At 49.3% G+C, this 19,523-nt stretch overlaps 1 protein-coding gene across 2 annotated transcripts in view; it reads right to left on the reverse strand.

The window, feature by feature from the left end:
* The window catches only part of NRP2 (neuropilin 2), a 214,894-nt gene extending 200,805 nt beyond the window's left edge, over positions 1–14,089 (reverse strand). Inside the window, exon 1 of one of the 2 annotated variants that reach the window (XM_035137736.3) lies at positions 12,972–13,997. In XM_035137736.3, the coding sequence (XP_034993627.3) occupies positions 12,972–13,044 (73 nt within the window). In that variant the 5' untranslated portion in view covers positions 13,045–13,997. Of the gene's footprint in view, positions 1–12,971 lie in introns of both variants that reach the window. The other variant, XM_035137744.3, reaches the window with a different exon arrangement.
* Between the last annotated feature and the right edge of the window lie 5,434 nt (positions 14,090–19,523).

Here is a 19,523-nt window from a genome sequence, read left to right on the forward strand (position 1 = left end):
TCCCGAAGTGTACATTCACACGAAAGCTCATACCAATGACGGACTTAGTTGGTCTCTAAGGTGCTACTGGAAGGAAGTATGTGTTCCGGTTTTCAAACTTTTTTGGAAGCCGAACGTCTGGCACAGCAGACAAGAGGCTTCCAATTGGCTCTTCCGATTGCAAGAGCCAATCAGAAGCCGCCACGCCTTGGAAATGGAATGTTTTGGAAGTCGAACGTCCTTCCGGAAAGAATTACGTTCAACTTCCAAGGTACCACTGTAGTTATTTAACAGAACTGAGTTGGAATGGACTGCAGAAATCTCAACTAGATCGTCCGTGACAGATGACCATCCAACCTCTGCTTACAGACTTTGTTGTTGTTGTTTAGTCGTGTCCGACTCTTCGTGACCCCATGGACCATAGCATGCCAGGCACTCCTGTCTTCCACTGCCTCCCGCAGTTTGGTCAGACTCATGTTCATAGCTTCAAGGACACTGTCTAACCATCTCGTCCTCTGTCGTCCCCTTTTCCTAGTGCCCTCCATCTTTCCCAACATCGGGGTCTTTTCCAGGGAGTCTTCTCTTCTCATGAGGTGGACAAAGTATTGGAGCCTCAGCTTCACAATCTGTCCTTCCAGTGAGCACTCAGAGCTGATTTCCTTCAGAATGGATAGGTTTGCTCTTCTTGCAGTCCATGGGACTCTCAAGAGCCTCCTCCAGCACCATAAGTCAAAAGCATCAATTCTTCGGCGATCAGCCTTCTTTATGGTCCAGCTCTCACTTCCATACATCACTACTGGGAAAACCATAGCTTTAACTATACGGACCTTTGTTGGCAAGGTGATGTCTCTGCTTTTTAAGATGCTGTCTAGGTTTGTCATTGCTTTTCTCCCAAGAAGCAGGCGTCTTTTAATTTCGTGACTGCTGTCACCATCTGCAGTGATCAAGGAGCCCAAGAAAGTAAAATCTCTCACTGCCTCCATTTCTTCCCCTTCCATTTGCCAGGAGGTGATGGGACCAGTGGCCATGATCTTGGTTTTTTTGATGTTGAGCTCCAGACCATATTTTGCACTCAAAAGCGCTTACAGACTTAAATAGAGCCAATCTCGCTGCATCTGCCAATGCTTCAAACACCCTTAGGTGTACACTGCGAATCTGCCATGGCCAAGAAGACTATCCTAAAAACTTAATTCCACACTGATTTCAATGGAAGTTTATTCCAAGCAGATTGGTTTTGAATCACATCCTCATCGAACCACCAAACAGGCTCCCCGCATTTCCTGCCTTTACACACCATGTGCCGGCAAGCAAAGGAAGCGAAGAGTGCTTCCTTTTGGTTTCCTATTTATTTAACTGTAACTATTCACTCATTCCCACAGTGAGGCAAGCGGCACTTGGCAAAGAAAGCTACTTGAAGTAGATTTGCTGGGAATGTTTACATTTGTTCTTGTAAAATATACTGAGCCTTTCATGCAGTAATGTGTTGTGCTTATAAATGTTGCTTAACTGCAGGGTTGGAATGGGAGAGAGGAGGACTCAAGGGAAACAGCGTGAGGGAGCTGTGCATTTTCTAATATATACATTCCAATTTCTTGGAATTATATAGCAATACGTTTGGTGCCTTCTGGGATTGCATTATTAACAGCTTCTCAACTTTTGCCCCCCCCTTTTTTTAGCATCAACAGTTTCTGAATTTCTTCCATCCTTCTTCAGAAAGACATTGGGCATTTCTGAGACAAAAGAATCCTCCATATTTGGAAAACTCAATCACCTTACAGGTGCATATCCAACAATATCAAGAACTCCATCCTTGCAAACTCTGCTGAAACATCACTAAAAAAAATTCAATATCCCAACCCCCCCCCCACCGCCCAAAAATCTAATGGACATGTCTGAATTTGGAAAAATCCAGCTTCCCACATTATAATTTACTGCTGGTTAAATAGTTTGGTGAGAATTTGCAGAGGAACAATAATATACTAATTGGGGATTGCCCTCTCAGGAATTCAGGGATGTACATTGAGTGCAGAATCACAGGCATATAGAGCTGGATGAGACCATTAGCATCACCTAGTCCAACCCCTGCAATGCAACAATTTGGGGCTCAGACCCATGACCCTGAGATCAAGAGTCTCATCGATGGATTAATTAAAGATTTGGTAGAACTGAAGCAACAGATGAGATGCAGGAGGAAAGGCTGACATAAGGACCCACAAAAGTGAAGGAGGAGGTTTATTGATTATATGTTATTTGTTTCCTTTGTGATAGTTTGTAAACTCGAAAACCCCCAAAAAAAACCTATAGAAAAGAGATTAAGAGTCTCCTACTCCAGATTTTGCCTTTGGGGGTTTGGTGGGAGGTGGGTTAGAATGCAAAGGCATCCTTCTTCTCCATCATACACAGAGCAGCAGCTATTTACACACAGCAACAACACTGCTGAACAGAGGACTGGTTAAAGACAGGATGCGGAGGAGATCAAGGAGTGCAGAATTTCATCTATTGATTCCAACCAGCCATTGGTTTCTGGTTATTAATAATCATCATCCAATGCAACATTTTTACTGTGCAAAATTCATCATCGTTATCACTCCCTTCCATTCCCTATGCATTTCGGCCAGACTAGCCATTATTATTCCCTCATGACAGTTGGGGAACTGAGGCTGAAAGAGAAGGATTAGAGCTGAAGCCAGCTAACAAGGCCATGGGATTCATAGCCAAGGCCAGACCTGCCTGGTCCCAAGTACAAACATACCCTCCTCCCTTGCCTCCTATTGGAATGAAACAAAATGGGAAATGGGGCAGAGGGACCACCAGACCTGCTTCATTCACCACTTAAAAACCTGCCCCCAACAGTGACAGCCAGATGGGATACGGGTATCAACACATTTACGTCGCTGGGTGTGCAGGGGCTCCATGGAAGACATTGTCCTGAACAACTTCCAATTTCGAAATATTAAATAAAGCTGGCTGGTTGTTTCTGAGGTGCTTCAGACTTCACATAAGGCAGTGAGGAGTTTGTGCGTGATGTCTCGCCCACGCTTTATCATCATCATATTTAAGCTCTGTTGGAGGACCTCCTCCCCTACCAACCTGCGCGAGTGCTAAGATCAGCCTGGGTAGGGGGGCTTTTTTTCTGGTGACACCACCCAAATGTGGCTTGCGGGACACCGGCATGTGTGATGGCCTTTTCAGTGGTAGCCCCTTGTGAAGTGGGATGTTCTCCCTCCCAAGATGCATCAGCGCAAGATGCACCGGCATTGCATAGCTTCCATGCTTGTGGAGAGGCCATGCGATGTTTTCAGTCAGTTCCCCTTCCCTCCTCTGTCCTGTGCCAATATGCTTCTGCTCGCGTTAGGATAAGGTCACTCACCTTCGGTCTGATGCTACAATTAGTGCAGGTCCTAGAGAAATGTCAAGGGCACTGCCTGGTCATGCGGTATGGGCTCACTTTCAACTACAGTGGTCCCTCGACTTACGAAGTTAACCTGTTTCAAACGGACCTTCGTAAGTCGAAAAAATCAGAAGTCGAAGCCAATGGGGGGGGGAATCGCAAGTTGAAAAAATCCTATCTAAAAATTCGGAAGTTGAAAAAATCCTATCTAAACCGCATCCAAAATGGCGGACGGAACTCTCTTCATAACTCGAAACATTTGTACGTCGAGTTACTAGTAAGTCGAGGTACCACTGTATTGCATTCCCAGGATGTTAAGATGCTTGGAGAGTTCCACCCTACTACATGCTCCCCTGAACCTTGCACACCTTCACTTTCCAAAACTAGCTGGTGGTGACTGATGAGTGTGCCCAGGGGGTGATACGGTAAATGCCTCATTGTGGGAGGGGGTGTTTCTTCCTACCTTGAAAGAGGTGGTGGTGGTCCTCTTCCTTAAAAGGACCTCCATGGACTCTTAATGGTTGTCATAGCCACCCACCTGCCAACATCCTCTCTTGTTCTTCAATGTATGTTTGGATTAAGTTGATTATCTTGATCAATTTCAATCTGGCTTCAGGTCTGGTTTGGGGACCAGAACAGCTTTGGTCACTCGGGCCGATGACCTATCTTGGGACAGAGAGGAGCAAGATACAATCCTGCTTATTCTTCTCAGCAACTTTTCATACCACGGACCACAGGATCCTCCTGGGATAGTCCCACTGCTCCCTGGAGGGCTGGTTCCAGAGGGTAGCGACGTGTGACTCCTGTCCTAGCAATCTTGCTTGAGGTCCCACAGGGTTCTCTTCTGTCCAATGCTATGGCCATCCATCGATCTGGAGCTTATGACACCCAGCTACAAGCCAATAAACTGGCGCTTGATCCTGACAAGAGGGGAGGTGCTTTGGGAATTAGCTTGTGGTCTGTTCTGGACACAGTTGTACTCCACCACCACCCCGAAGAAGTAGGTCTGTAGCCTGAGTCCTGGGTCCAGCATGGTTAGTGAAGCACAAGAGGCCTTAAGAGTGAGGAATGCCTGTTACCAGCTACGGCCTTCCAGGGTCACAAATATTTGCCAGATTAAGCCTCATGTTTAGATTACTGCAATGTTGAATGTTTAGCTGCCCTTGAAGACAGTTTGGAGATTGCAGCTAGTGCAAAACATTGTCACTCAGTTATTGCCTGGTGCATCTGCATGCAGTCATAGAACACCTTGCAGCTCTTGCAAGAGCTGGACTGGTGGGAAATATACTACCAGGCCCAAATTAAGTGTTGGTATTTAAAGTCCCGCATGGCTCGGGATTCCAGGTGTTCGTTGAAGCACTTTCTCCCCTACCATCCATTCTGGGTCGCATGGCCAGTAGGGACAACCCGTCAGTGGTCTCGGGCTGCTACATAGCAACATGTTCAAGAGCCTTCTTTGCTGTGGCCCCACAACTATGGAATTGTCACTGGATCAAAAGTCCATGGCAGTATGGATGATGGACGCTTTGTTTCATAGCTGCCAAGTTATCCCTTTTTTAAAGGGATTTTCCCTTATGCTGAATAGGCTTCCTCGCGAGAAAAGGGAAAACTTGGCAGCTATGCTTTGTTTTTATTTGCTGGCAAGTGTGAATTTCTCTGCCAGAAATTGCACCTCATAGAATCACAAGGGTCATCCAGTCCAACCCCCTGCCAAGCAGGAAACACCATCAAAGCATTCTTGACATATGCCTGTCAAGCCTCTGCTTAAAGACCTCCAAAGTTGGAGACTCCACCACACTCCTTGGTAGCAAATTCCACTGCCGAACAGCTCTTACTGTCAGGAAGTTCTTCCTAATGTTTAGGTGGAATCTTCTTTCTTGTAGTTTGAATCCATTGCTCCGTGTCTGCTTCTCTGGAGCAGCATAAAACAACCTTTCTCCCTCCTCCATATGACATCCTTTCATATATTTGAACATGGCTATCATAACCTTCTCTTCTCCAGGCTAAACATACCCAGCTCCCTAAGCCGTTCCTCATAAGGCATCATTTCCACATGCTGCTGTTGCAGGAATATTATGACCCAACAGCAGTGGTGAGAGTAAAACCACAGCCTCACTCCCCACAAATTAATGCGTGACCAGGGCTGCAGAACGGGGCCTTGTTTTCGCTTTCCCATTGCAGCACACGGCTATGTCATGCAGACGTTTTTCTGCCCTTTCGGCACTTTCCTCCAGCGCACTTTTCCCTCTCTTGACCAGAGCACGCTGCGGGCTTGAGATTCAGAGCCACAGGCGACCACGTGGGCTTGCCTTGTAACAAAGGGGGGTTGGCCAAATGGTAGCTTTTCATCTCTTCAAATTGTAGCAATCGGAGACGCAACAGGGACAGGCTTGGGCTGTCGCACCCCCTGCTCCTCGCTTCCCCTGTGGATTTAATGTAGGTCATATGCTTTTTCTAAAGGCAGTGATCTACCGAGTTACAGGACGTTTCTTTATCTTCGGTAAATTGAGTAGTCCGGGTTCAAGTTCTGGAGCTTGAAGACCAGCACCGCACAGGCAATCTCCCCGAACTGAATACTCCACGAGGGTTCCTCCGAGTCTGCAGCCAATGCCTAAACCAGCAGATGGCCTCTTTGCTGTGAGAGCTACACTGGAAGCGTGAGCCAAAAGGGCAAGGGATAAATAGCCCTGGAGACAAAACTCCCACCACCACCGCCTTCAGATGTGGTCTGTCTGGGTCAGGACCAGGGCAATAAAAGAAAGCCACTGGCTTCCTTCTGAAGAGAGCAGAAGGAAACGGGGAAGGGAGGGAACAGCAGGCAGGGAGGATGGGCTTCCTCTTCCAGGGCTATCAATCAAACACCTTTCAATAAACACTAAAGGCAAATTGTTGCAACCACAAATCTCCACCAGCAGCAAAGGATCTCCAAAGCCTAGCTTGTAGGGTTGCATTATTATGCAACACTTTCTAAGAGTGTGGATTTATAAATATTTAAATTAAATTAATCAAATAAATAAATAAGCATGGCTCCTGCTATTCTCCTGGGTTATGAGTTTTCACATTTGCTTAAGCAGGAAGGTCGACTTTGAAGTGTTACCCCCGCCTTGGCAAATCAACTCTTTACTGACTCCCCTTTTACTTACAGTTATAGCTAAAGCCACACAGGAGTCGCCGTCGCTACCCTGCCAATTCTGTATTCACAATGAAGAACCGTATTAGATTTACAGGCATTGAAAATAGCTGGGAATCACACCTAACACTACCCCCATGCAAGTCCAAAAGAGTGAATGCACTGCCTTAAAGGATATAATCCTGAACCGCATTAAATTATCTTGATTAAATTACCTTACCTTCCCGAGTAACTTTTACACAGGAGTAGATCCACTGATGTCAACCGTATTACACGGGGTTGGCCTACAAGCTGCTCCCTTCCTCCTCCTCCTCCTCCTCCTCCTCCTCCTCTTTATCATTAACAGCTTTACTCATCCAAAGCAAGTTTTGGGCCTCTTTGATTATATTTGTAAAGAGCAGAGATTCAATCAAACTAAGTCAAGCGGCTGGGGCGATATAGCTTAATCACAGCTCTGCTCTCCTCTATTAACTTTATGCCGGTATTAAGGAGAAATCAATCAGCTGAAATGAAGCATTAGCCACAATTTCCTCCTCACGTGGGAAAAGCAACAACAGGCAGAGGTTCATTTGCAACCGAAATTGTTCCTGAGGGTCGGGAGAGATCGAGAATGGTTCAGCTCTGAAAATGAGGGAGCTTCCTTCGCGATACATCTTCCTTGGGTTCCTAAGCACCTCTTACATTTACACTGAAAGCCAGGGCTGGGAACTTTGCTGAGCAGCACCGAAGGCCGTGGCAAAAACATATCATAAGTCGGAGAGCCGCCCACCATCGTTACATCTAATTAATGCAATCTGCATATCATTTCCCACAAATACGGCAGATGCTAAACTACAGTTGGTGGACATAGTTGCCCAGATCTTGCTCCTGCAGCAGTCCTTGAAAAGTCTTAACACGTCTTCTAATTTACAAAGCTGAAAGTTTGGAAACCTAAAGAAGGCAGGCAAGGCTTCTTTTCTTTTGACTTGCATACTTGAATCTGAAAGCTTTCATATCTGTTTGCCAGCAGCAACTAATTTATCTCTGAAACCTTGAGGACTAGGCAGTTCATTCAAAACTGGTGCAAGGAAAGTTTCTCTAAAAACAGCTACAAGACAGCGATAACTTCGGACAGCAAACACAGATGCTGCCCAGCCACATTCGCACGGGACACCCCCATCTCATTAAAATTCGTAAATCCTTCTTATGTGATGTGAGAACTCTCAGCTCAGCTACATCGGCTGAACATTCGCCAGCCTTCTTTTCTGAATTCCAACTGGTCGACCTTTGCTGTTCCAGTCATTTACAGCTCCCACAGCCATAATAAGCCTCGATCCTGTATGGGAAGCCCATTAAAAGGTACCACTTAGGGACTCTGAGCTGATTTGTCTTACCCATGTTCTTGTATTTTGTTTGGGTGGGTAATCTTTGTCTTAATAGAATTTTTATGGATTGCCTGGGTTTTGTTTCCGCTTCAGCGGCCTAAGCAAATCAATGCCAAGTGGTAAAAAGATATTGTTCTTCGCTACAAACAGGGACAGCAGCCCTCCCTGCCCGAAAGGAAAGGAAGAGAGTGTCAGCCACATAGACTGGACTGAGCAAAAGAAAACCCCTGGAACCACAGGTGCTGCTACATTTCGGCCTACGAACAACGTGGGAAGCAAACTTAGCTGCTGTCTTCTCCAGCAGCCGCCGCAAAGAATCCAAGCCACCTGTTTTTACACCTCTCCCTAACTCTTGTTTGCAATGCCATTTGGTTTGCATCAAGCATTTTCTGGAAGCATACAGAAAGTCCGCCACAGCGGCCGGCCGGCCGGGAGAAAAAGTTACATCATTGCACTGCAGCGGGGGGACAGAATCCTGACACCTGCAGTTCTGCCAGCAAATCTCTCCACGTGCGCCAGAGAGGGCTCTCTGAACGCCACAGCTGCAGAGCCCAAACGGAGATGCTTCTTATTCACAGAATCCTAAGCGCTGGGAGGGACTCCAAAGGCTGCTTCGGCCAATCCTGAGCCAGGAAGGCAGCCCTCTCCATTCAGCAACCTCACCTTCTCCTCCCTCCCCCCCCCCGCACATCTATGCAACCCGCAGTGAGCCATAAGCAGGTACATCTGCTCAGCCCTAGCAAGCCATCCACATGCTCAAAACCCAGAAAAAACACATTTTTTTTGTACGCAATTACATTTTTATTTGCAAGGCTAAGCAGGTTTCGAAGCGGGTGGGGGAGACGACATGTCAAGATTCCGGCATTGCAGGGGGTTGGACTGGATGACCCTTGGGGGTCTCTGACAAATCTACGATTCCATGAATCCAAGAAAATATATGCCTCAATCTTGAGGTTCACAGGGCACAACATGGTGCGGACAAGCAATACCTGACTTGCCGAAAGCAAGTTTGTGCCGTGGCAGACTGACCTGCCAAGATACACTTTCCTGTTCTCGCCTAAGCCACGCTTGCCCCTGCACATGCTTACAGATCCTGCCCACGAAGAGCTCTGGGGCCTGCCCAAGAGAGCTGAACAGGAACAGGAAGGAGGCAGGCAGCTCCGATGAGCCTCCTCCACACAGATTGCTCGGCAGCTGTTGCGTTCTGCCTAAATGGGTACTCTCCAGGGCTCAACAGCTGGGCAGGGAAGCAAGGGTACTACTGCCTGCAAATCTTCAACAGCGCCACACACCTGACACCCCCAGCCCCTTACTTCAGCCTGCCTGTGTGTGCTGTGCCTCTGGCAAAGTGGCGTGCTAGCTACGGTAGGTTCCTCAAGCCCTCCAACCCGGCCTTGGTGGCTGCCAAGCAGAGGTTCCACTGCAGTCTCCAAGACAGCAGCCCTAGTCTCCGCAGCACAGAACGAGTGCCAGGAATTCGGGAACAAGCTTGCATTTTACTACCGCTTCCCCTTTTCTTCACCCCACCCACCTCCATTACTTCAATCACATGTTTCTGCTTTCCCTGCCGGTTTCACTTAAATCATCTGGCAAAGTGGGGGGTGGGGGAGAGGAGCGGATCCCCTGGAGGGATTCCACAGCACAGTGGCGATGAGATGGCTCATAATCTACTTAGAGGAGAGGGGTTTTGCAAGGAAAAATACAGCTCCCGGCAACCACCTTGCTTATCCCCAGGAGTCAAACATCCACTCTGGAGCAGCTCTTGGAAACGGTGCACACCAGCTTTTCAGAGGTGACTTCAGGCACGCATGCTAAACCGAGGCGATCGCTAGGGCTAACAGCTCCAGAGAGCAAGGAAGTGTGTTTCATTACCCCACATCACTTTTACCCCAACTTGGGGTCTTATCCCCAGTCCAAACGGGAGAGCAGAGCCCCTTTCTGCTCACGGCCTATTTTCCTCCCTTCCATTCCTTTGGTGCCCTGGTTTACTCTCTGAGCAAATCAGCCACTGAAGCAAGTTAAGAGCACCCTTAAGGGGTAACCGAAGGCAGAAACAAGAATCGGACTGAGTTTCCCTCCCCTGAACCCACCTTCTGCCAACACTCTCCCCTCTAGATGTTGTTTCGGTTGGCTGGTTGCTGGGTGTGGAGGCCTGGGCATGTTTCAAGCAGTTTTATGCTTTCCTCCTTTTTTTTTTGGAAGCAAAGCGATGCGGCGATCCCTCACCCTGGACCACAATTGGGTCTCTTCAGCCAGTCCATTCTCATCTCGCTTGTTTCATAGATCAGTTAATTCATCTGTAATCTCCCCCCCCCCCCCCAAGGCTCCCTTCTCTATAGTAGCTGGTCTTTACAGCCATGAGAACAGAGTTTGCAGCTAGCCATACACAAGGGAGGAAAAACATGGCAGGTCAGGCATTCTCTCTCGCCCTAGCGGGGGTAAAGATCAAGCGGGCAAACCTCTCGCCCTGCAAGGGAAGGCGGAGGTGCCCACCCCTGCCTTCAGCAAGTGAGCTTTTCTCCTAAAGGCGTTGCTTGCGAAGGGAAGCTGCGGGGTTGTTTTTAAGCGAGGGGCGGAGTAATGGTACAGCGGCTGGCGTGGAGGGGGGGGGGGGTGAGGCTGGAAGCAAGCAAGAGCATCCTCGCAAAGCCAGCTTCTCCTGACGGGACTTGATGCATTTGTTTACACGCCGCCTAGCCGAGGAGAGGCGGGCACTGCCGCAAGGTTCAAGCCTTGCCAAAAGGGAGAATCTGCTGCTGCTGGCGGCGAGCAGCACGCTCTGCGCCCGCCGCACGAAGCGCCGCCGCCGCCGCCGGGAGAGACCCGGGAGGAGCGCGCTCGCTCGGCGGCGCCGGGCGCTTTACGCACGCGGCCCTGGCCAAGGGACCGGCCCGAGGCTTTGCAGCTAGGCATGAAACGAGGGGGGGGGGGACGTCCAGAAATACAAAGAGAAAAATAAGTGTGTGTGTGGGGGGGGATAATATACAGCTTTCATTAAAAACAGGGCGTCCGCCCACCCACCAATAAAACGCTTCGCTTGCCTTGCTGCAGTCGGGTGCCGCCGCCCTTGAATGCTGGCAGGGGTTTCTGTGGCCAGACAAACACCCAGGGGGTGCCAAGGCTGTCCAGTTTAACACTTCGGAACCGCCACCGCCTGCGATTTGCGGCAGGGGTTTAGATCTAGCCTAGGGTGGAGAGGGGTTTTCTCCTCTCTGGTTTTCCGCCAGGCCTTCCTTGTCTCAGAGAGGTGCCGGGGCTCAAACCCACTTAAGGAGCCCATCCTCTGACGCGGAAGCCGCGCGCTCTCCGCCTTGGCCAAGGTGCTCTGCGAGAAAGGCACTCTGCTTATGCTCAGGGCCGCCCGCTCCCTACGACTTGATCTCCGGGGCCAGGAGATCCCCCGGCTCAAACTACACCCTAGTTTCCTCACCAGCAAAATGGTTTCCTCGTTTTTGTTTTTTTAAAGAAAAATTAAACACGCGTACCCCTCGCCAGGATTCGTGCGAGGATGGACTGGCGGAGGTTAAGCTTGGCACCGTGGTTGGGCGCAGTTTACCTGGGGGGCAGCCAGCGCCACAGAGCTCGGAGAGGCTTGCTTGCGCGTAACCGTGCGCAGGCAAACGCCGCTGCGATCCTTAGCACGCTTACTCGCGAGGAAGCCCCAATGAACAGAGCGGGGCTGGCTTCTAAGAAGACAAGCCTGGAAGAATCGCGCGGCGGGGATGCCGACCACTCGCCCCAAGCTGCAGGGATAGCGCGGGCTACGAGCATCATTCCCTTGCCTTCCGAGCGCTTCTCCAAGGCTGGTGCTGCCTCGCTCGTCTTCCCTCCCTCTCCCAAATCCTGTTGTTTTGCTTCTAATCTGCCTTATCTGAGTTTTCACTGCCTGCTCGGTGGCTAATTCGGAGGAAATGAGTGTCAGCTCTCAGATGGAGTAATTAAGGCGGACGGGTTTAGTGCGCCCTCTTCGCCAGTAAGCGGGGATTAGCTCCAGACTCCTTTTTCAGTAACAAGACTAGAGGAGGGATTTTTGTTTTTGTTTTTAAAGAAACAAGGCCATTTTACTTTTGGTACTAATAATTCATTGCGGTTTGGGTTGGGGAAAGCAGTCTCCCCTTATCTCAGCATGGCCTTGCCATAATTCTTTCTCCTTCCACCCCCGCCTGGTTTTTTTTGGGGGGGGGGCGGTTTGGTCAGCTCCACCAAGAAAAGTTTCCATCCTACTTTGCAAGGTTGTCCTTGCCTGTTTGTCTGTGCTTTGCTGATACAGTAATTATTTCTCTTTAGCGGGCTCTTTTCTCTCTCCTCACCCCCCGTAAGCAAAGCCACACGACGGGGGTGTGTAGGGGCTGGGAGACACCAACACTTTCCCCAGTTACCGCAGCTGTTAGATACCAGGCAAAAAGGTGTGATGTTCTTACTCTCCCCTCCTCAACTGTACTGTATTCAGAAAACGCCACCAGCTTTTCGACTTCTGGAAGCCCGCTGGTTCCCCCTTTTCATTTGCAAGAGATGAAAACGTGGGGAATCTGCGAAATGCATCCCAAACGTATAAATGATTTATTATGTCTTTCTGCTCAAAGATAGAGAGCTCTCTTCTGGGCAGCTCTCCGGGGAATTACGCTCAGCATAAACGGAGTGAAGGGGGGGGGGAGAAAAAGAGTCTTGCCTCCGCCCTCGGAAAAATTGCAAGTCTAGGAGACTTTGTAGTGTTTTCAAACCTTTGATTTATTCCATATGTGACAACAGCATCAGAAAACCCTAAACAGCCTCCCTCCTGCCTATTGCAAAGCGTACCATCTCCGCTACAGCCAACTCTACTGGAGGTGAAAGTTGGATTTGGGGGAAGAAGAAGAGTTCTGGGTTCGTGGATGCCAGCAGATCCACTGGAGAAATTTGGCGGCGCAAATGGGACTCGCCCGCTCACCCTCACCCCCAACCTACACCCCATAGCTGTCAAGTTCTCCCTTTTTTAAAGGGAAATTCCCTTATGCTGAATAGGCTTCCTCGCGAGGAAAGGGAAAACTTGACAGCTATGATACACCCCCCCAAATGTGAAAGGCAAAATCATTGACATGAACGTTGGGAATACTCTGGTTCGCCTTACCTGCTTGCCCCGTGACTCCAGATCCGACCAGGTGCAGAAGCAGAAGTGCCCAGAGGAGAGGAAACGTATCCATTTTGGGGAGGAAATGCTTGGCGGCAGAAGGGCGATTCCTCCCAAGCGGCGTGGGCTCGGCGACGCGGGTGGATTGGGGGGGGGGTAGCGAGGTGTTTCCTTCGCAACTCCCTTCTCGTCCTCTTCCTCTCCGTGGGGCCACCGAGACGCAGACTCCCCTTCGCCAAGACTTCGAGTCCCCTTCGGTGCTCCCTCCGCGCCGCTCGCCGATTTAAACACACACACGCGCGCACGCAAAACCCACTTCCAAAAAGGATCAGGACGCCGAAGGGAAACTCCTCACATTCGCCAGAGGAAGGAGGCGCAGGCAGCTGCTCGGGAAGCCGCGCGCACCCGCCCGAATGGCACACACGGCGCTGGGGATCAAGGCGGAGACGCGCGCACGCCTTTACGCAGGAGAGGGAGAGCGCGCCAGTTCTTCAAAGTGGCGTTCCCTTTAGCACGGCGTCGCTGCCAACGCTCTCCGAGCCGAGCCGCCGACAGAGAGGTGCCGCCTGGGCATCGCCAGCAGCCGGGCTCAGCCTCAGATGGACGTCCACACGCACACAATCCGGAGCGAGATGGCAACGGGTCTCGCGAATGCTGCTGTTGCTGCTGCTGCTTCCCAAGCCCCGGAGTCCGGCGATGTCCCTTGTCCCTCCTCGCCCGCCTGCTGCCCCTTTGCGCTCAAGGGCTGCTGGTGGTGGTCAGTTTCACGCTAGAGGCGTTTTCCGGATGCAGCGCCGGGAAGGAAGGCGAAAGTGCTGCTTGCTGTTGCTATTGCTGTTGCAGCCGCCGCCGCCTTCCAGATGCAGAAATCCCCGGGCTGGGGCGCGCGAGTTTTGCTCCAAGCCGCCGCCGCCTTGCTCCTGCTGCTGCTCCTTCCTCCTCCTGGGCTTTGCGCGGCTTTCCCCCTCTGGAGCTGAGCGTTGCCGGCGCCCTGTCGCCTCGCTTTGCCTGCCTCTCGGCTCGCTCGCCGCCTTTTCAGGCAGAGCGGCATGTGCATGTCAGACAGAAAGGCAGAGCTCTCCGATTACACGCTCTCGCAGGGCCCGCCCCTTCGATGTTTCTCATTTAAGCCCGACGCGCCGAGAGGGGAAGGGGGAAAAGGAGGCAGACCCGGGAACGCCGAGCAGGCCACGCTCGCAACTCGGCCGCGATCCAACGAAAAAGGAGAAGGAGAGGAAGAGGGAGGGTGGAGAGAGGAAGAGCCGAGGCTCTTCTGGATTCCCTTGCAAGATCAAAGCGGCGGCGGCGGCTGAAACTGGTGTGCCCCCCCCTCCCCCGCAACTCCTGCGCTCCCGGCTGCAACCCGCGCCTCGCCCTTGGCTGAAGCAACAAGTCCAGGGCAAACGCTCCTCTCGCTTTGCACATACACACAAACGACAGCATCCTGCGCTGCGTAGCTTTATATTGGCGGCGGCTGGTGGGCGATTCTTGCAGGCTGGGCTACCCTGGTTTATCCTGGCTTGGATCTGTATATGACATGTTATTATGTAGAAGGGATTATTTTAAAGAGCACATTATTTTTTACGCCCGGGAAACGGGGCTGCAGGAGGGAGAGAAGGGGCGAGGTGATCGCGTTGGAATGCAAAAAAAGAGGAAGCCTTGAGCTCCAAACACCCGCCCACACAGAGTGAGACACACAAATAACACTTAAGAGGCTGGCAGGAGACACGTTGTTTGCTATAACACCGTGGAAGGGTTTTACTTAAAACTTGCCAGCAGCAGCTCAATAAATAAATTTACCTCTGGGATAAGGCCAAGTATGTAAAGACTCAGCCTTATAAAGCGATTGAGGCAGAGTCTACATGGTGAAGGAAGAAAACTGCAACGCAGTAGGAGGCTGTTGGTCCATTAAAGGGTAACACTGCACAGGCTTGCCTGCGGCACAGAACTCTTCATCAGGCAGAACTGAACCATAGAATTGGAAGGGACCTCAAGGATCATCTAGGGCAGGCATCCCCAATCTTTGGCCCTCCAGATGTTTTGGGCTACAATTCCCATCTTCCCCAACCACTGGTCCTGTTAGCCAGGGATCATGGGAGTTGTAGGCCAAAACATCTGATCTAGGGAGTCCACCCCCACTCCTGACTGAGCTAGCCTGAAAACCTCAGTGTAATATGGAAACGCATGCATTCTTATGCCTAGGTCTCAGTGAAGTGGCTTTACCTATTTCTCTTTACATTTCCAACACTTACTTGATTTAAATTTATACATTTTTGCCACTTTACTTGGTGTTAGATACCATCACGTAATTTTCTCTTAAGCCATAACATGCTGTAAATTTTATATCCGTATTCCACAATCTTTCCCATGCTTCCATATCAGCTGAAGACATTCTGGCACCTGACGCAAACCACAAACGGGTATCCCCACACCCTCGTCACCAGGGAAGAAGGGGTGAGTGAAGCTCTAAATCAGGAACAGGGATGAAATAAAGAACTGGTGCCCCTGTAGATCCTGCCACCCGAGGCAGTTGCCTGACCTTGCCTCATGGGTGGGCCGGCCCTGACTATAGCTACCATGCCTGAGATTGTGATAAGAACTTGTCCTTGGACCTGCTCAGTTTCCATCAGGGGTCCCTCCGTAGTTCTCATTATGAAATGGTAACGTGAGCAATTAATATCGGCAATGGCAACGCTTTTGGAGAGCCAGTGTGGTGTAGTGGTTAAGAGCGGTAGACTCGTAATCTGGGGAACCGGGTTTGCGTCTCCGCTCCTCCACATGCGGCTGCTGGGTGACCTTGGGCTAGTCACACTTCTTTGAAGTCTCTCAGCCCCACCCACCTCACAGGGTGTCTGTTGTGGGGGAGAAGGGGAAAGGAGATTGTTAGCCGCTTTGAGACTCCTTCGGGTAGTGATAAAGCGGGATATCAAATCCAAACTGTTGTTCTTCTTTTGCACACCACCAAAATACTTCCTAGGGGCCGAGTGCAAATCAGTACAGTATGTGGTTGTGCTTGCTGCTCACGTGTTTATACATCATCAGAGGCACAGAGGGCATGTGAATGGACATTTAGGCACAAATAAACCTGAACGGTTAAACAGGCAATTCTGAACGCCCTTTCTGGGGAAGAAACTCCATTGAACTCACTTCTGAATAAATATGGATAAGACCAGGCTGCACATGTACTTAAGGGGTGCTGCGCCTGGTACAAGAGGTGGGAATTGACCCATCGTCCTATAACCTGGGGTGATGAGGGCACCTCAGACGCACCATCTGTTTGCCGTCTTCTTTGGCGATCGCTTGTAGCCGAGTAAGATTGTCTTCCATAAAAATGGTTTTGAGACTGCAAGTGACTGTGAATGCCAATTCTGGATCCACACGTCCTTCCACAGTGGGGACATTGGTTTCCGGGCGGGAGTTGATCATGGTGTGGATTTGCCAAGCGTGCCTTCCTCTTAGCATGTTTCTCCCTTGCATCCTGAGTTCAAGTGTCTTCAAAGCCCATGACACCTTTGGTAAAGGCTGTTCTCCAATTGGAGCGCTTGCAGGCAAGGGTTTCCCAATTGGTGTTTATTATACTACTTTTTTTTTAAAAAAGTATTGCCTTGAGACAGTCTTTGAACCTCTTATGTTGACCACCAGCATTACGCTTTCCATTTTTAAGTTCAGAATAGAGTTGTTGCTTTGGAAGGCGGTAATCAGGCATCCGCACAACATGACCAGTTCAACGAAGCTGATGTTGGAAGAATCATTGCTTCGACACTGGTGATCTTTGCTTCTTCCAGTACACTGGTATTAGTTCGCCTGTCTTTCCAAGTGATGTGTAATAATTTTCAGAGACACCTTTGATGGAATCTTTCGAGGAGTTGGATTAAAGTGGCTGTATCATACCACTTTAAACAGCCATGGCTTCCCCCCAAAGCATCCTGGGGAAGTGTCCTTGTTAAAGGTGCTGAGAGCTGTTAGGAGACTCATAATTGCCTCCCAAAGATGCAAAGCTCAGAGTGGCTTAACAGTCGATCCTTCTTTCCAAGGAACCTCCCTGACTTGGGCTCACCTGCAGCGACTCAGATCCGTTTCTTTGCCCTTTGAAGCGAAAGGTAACATGGCAGCATGTAATACTAATGAGCCACATAATTAAAACCTTGTTTGTTATTGAGATAAGGACATGCATTGATTCACTGCTACCCTGGGGTCCTTTGGGAGGATTGCTAGGATATAAATTTAATAAATAACTTACTGTTGCATGCTGCTCTCTCTCTCTCTCTCTCTCTCTCTCTCTCTCTCTCTCTCTCTCTCTCTCTCTCTCTGTGTGTGTGTGTGTGTGTGTGTGTGTGTGTGTGTGTGCTTAAACATATGCTTGGGGAAGAAAAGGATACCTTTGCCAAGCCAAGGTTTGGGTTGGCTCTCAGTGGAACAATATAAAACGATACCATTAATCTGAAGGAAAAAGGAATGCAGCTACTCAGACAGAAAGGAATACGGGTAGAGGAGAGGGAAATAGAAATGTGAGAGAAACTCTCCTTTAATTTTCTTTTTTTATGGTGATATGGTACTCCAAAGATAGACAGCTTGTACCTACCAAGTATTTTTAAACTGTGTGGGTGCATGTGTACATTTCACAAGTTCATACAGAGACCCAGGGCTAACAGATTGGAAAACACTTCAGCTTCCCCTCTGGATACCGAAGCGAGACTTGTGGGGTTCCAAGCAGCCTTGCTGCAACAGCCAGACATAAATACTGAGACTGTGTACATGCTATGCCTTAACAGCACATTTGAAGCATGTACCTTCCTAATTCTGGGCCCTGTAGCTTACCTCTCACAGAGTTACCATTCCCAGCAACCCTTAACAAAATACGGTGCCCGAAGGGTGCGCATGAACTTCGAATTTGCTCTACTATGAAGATCAGCAGATGGAACCGTTGCCTAAATGGGACTGTGCAGCCTTCCCTAGTTGTGAATAAAGGCCCCTGCCTGTGAGTCCAAAGGCCCCTGCCTGAATCCCTGCAAACCTCTGCTGCCTGTCAGTGCAGAGCGTGCTGACTTAGATGGAACAAGGCTGTAAGGTAGCTTCCTACGCTCGCCAATGTACTACCAATACGGGCTGGTGTACAATAGCAGCTAAAACTATGAATTAAGAGGTCTTCAGTTTCACAGCCAAATAATCAGAAGCCTGGGCAGCCCATTCTTCTCTAAGCCACTGCCCTCCCTGGGTGCAAGAAAGGAAATCTTACTGGGATAATATAACATTTGAAGTTGGTAGGAATATATCAGGAAGAGTGTTGCGGTAACAACACTTAGCATTTATACAGCACTGGAGGGTATTTAAAGTGCTCGCTCACCTTGAAACCAGCTCCAGGCACAATATGATGAACAAGATGTCATAGGCATGGGATCTGTTACCTAACCATCTCATGGAGAATCAATCCTATGGCAGCTTAAAAGTACCAGATGGATGGTGTCACAAAAAAGCTTATGTTGCAAGAAGGCTGCAATCCTATAATGCACACCTGGGAGTAAGCCTCATTGAGCTTAATGGGAACTTACTTCTGAGTAAACATGCACAGGGTCACACTGTCATTTTTCTTATCTTTAAGATGCCACAGTAAACTTTATGTTTGTGGGCACAAGCTGGCATGACTACCTCTCTGAGATATTCATGAGATCACTGGGGGGGGGGGCAGTTCAGCTACTCTGCAAGTTGAGATAAGTGAGAGAAATCACGCTGTAAGAGGGGAGGTCGGCTGAACACAAATGTGAATTAAATTAGTGCCCGCGTTTTTTTTAAAAAAAAAATCTGTGACCAAATTTAATTGCCAGTGCAATCCCATTGAGTCCAGTGACATTTGTCTAGAATCTCTGCCTGGGTCTCTTGCAGTTGGTTCAAGCAGTGAGAGTTTGGTAGGCAATTTCTAAGTCTGGTGGCATGGACTACTTTTGGACTTTCATATAGGCAGAAAACGCACTGTCTCAACAGGCCTTTGCACAGAATAACTTTCCAGTGGATTGTGCCCATTGTCAGTAGAGTTATTTGTTGCAAGTATTTCCATAAAGTATAACATCTGATAGGGGATATTTTTGTCTCCATTACAATCTACACCTGCTCACATTTTTTAAAAAGCTGGAAACTTTATTTAGTTGGTCACAGATGTCTAAGGATAATTTTTAATACATCGCAATGCCAAATTTTGTTCTCATTCTGAAAGCCAGGAAGAACTGGAGAATGGTAGGGACACGGGGAAAGTGTCTCGGCCATTAATATAACAAAATATGCTGTGTCTCAAGATGGGTTACATGCTACTTTTTGCCCACAAATAGCAAGAAGTCTAAGAGACCTGGAAGCTCTGTGGTGATATGGATCCAAATCATGGATTCCTTGGTGGTTGAGATATTTTTAGTCCCTTTCAGCGGGGGACGGGAGGGTGGTTACCTGTGGTCCTCCAGATGTTGCTGGACTTCAGCTCCAAGCCAGTAGGGTCAATGGTCAGGCATGATGGGAGTTGTAGTCTAACAACACCTGGTAGGCCATAGGTTAGCTACCCCTGTCTCA

This window comes from Zootoca vivipara, chromosome 1 (genome assembly GCF_965207765.1).
Source record: "Zootoca vivipara chromosome 1, rZooViv2.hap1.1, whole genome shotgun sequence".
NCBI classification, from domain to species: domain Eukaryota; kingdom Metazoa; phylum Chordata; class Lepidosauria; order Squamata; family Lacertidae; genus Zootoca; species Zootoca vivipara.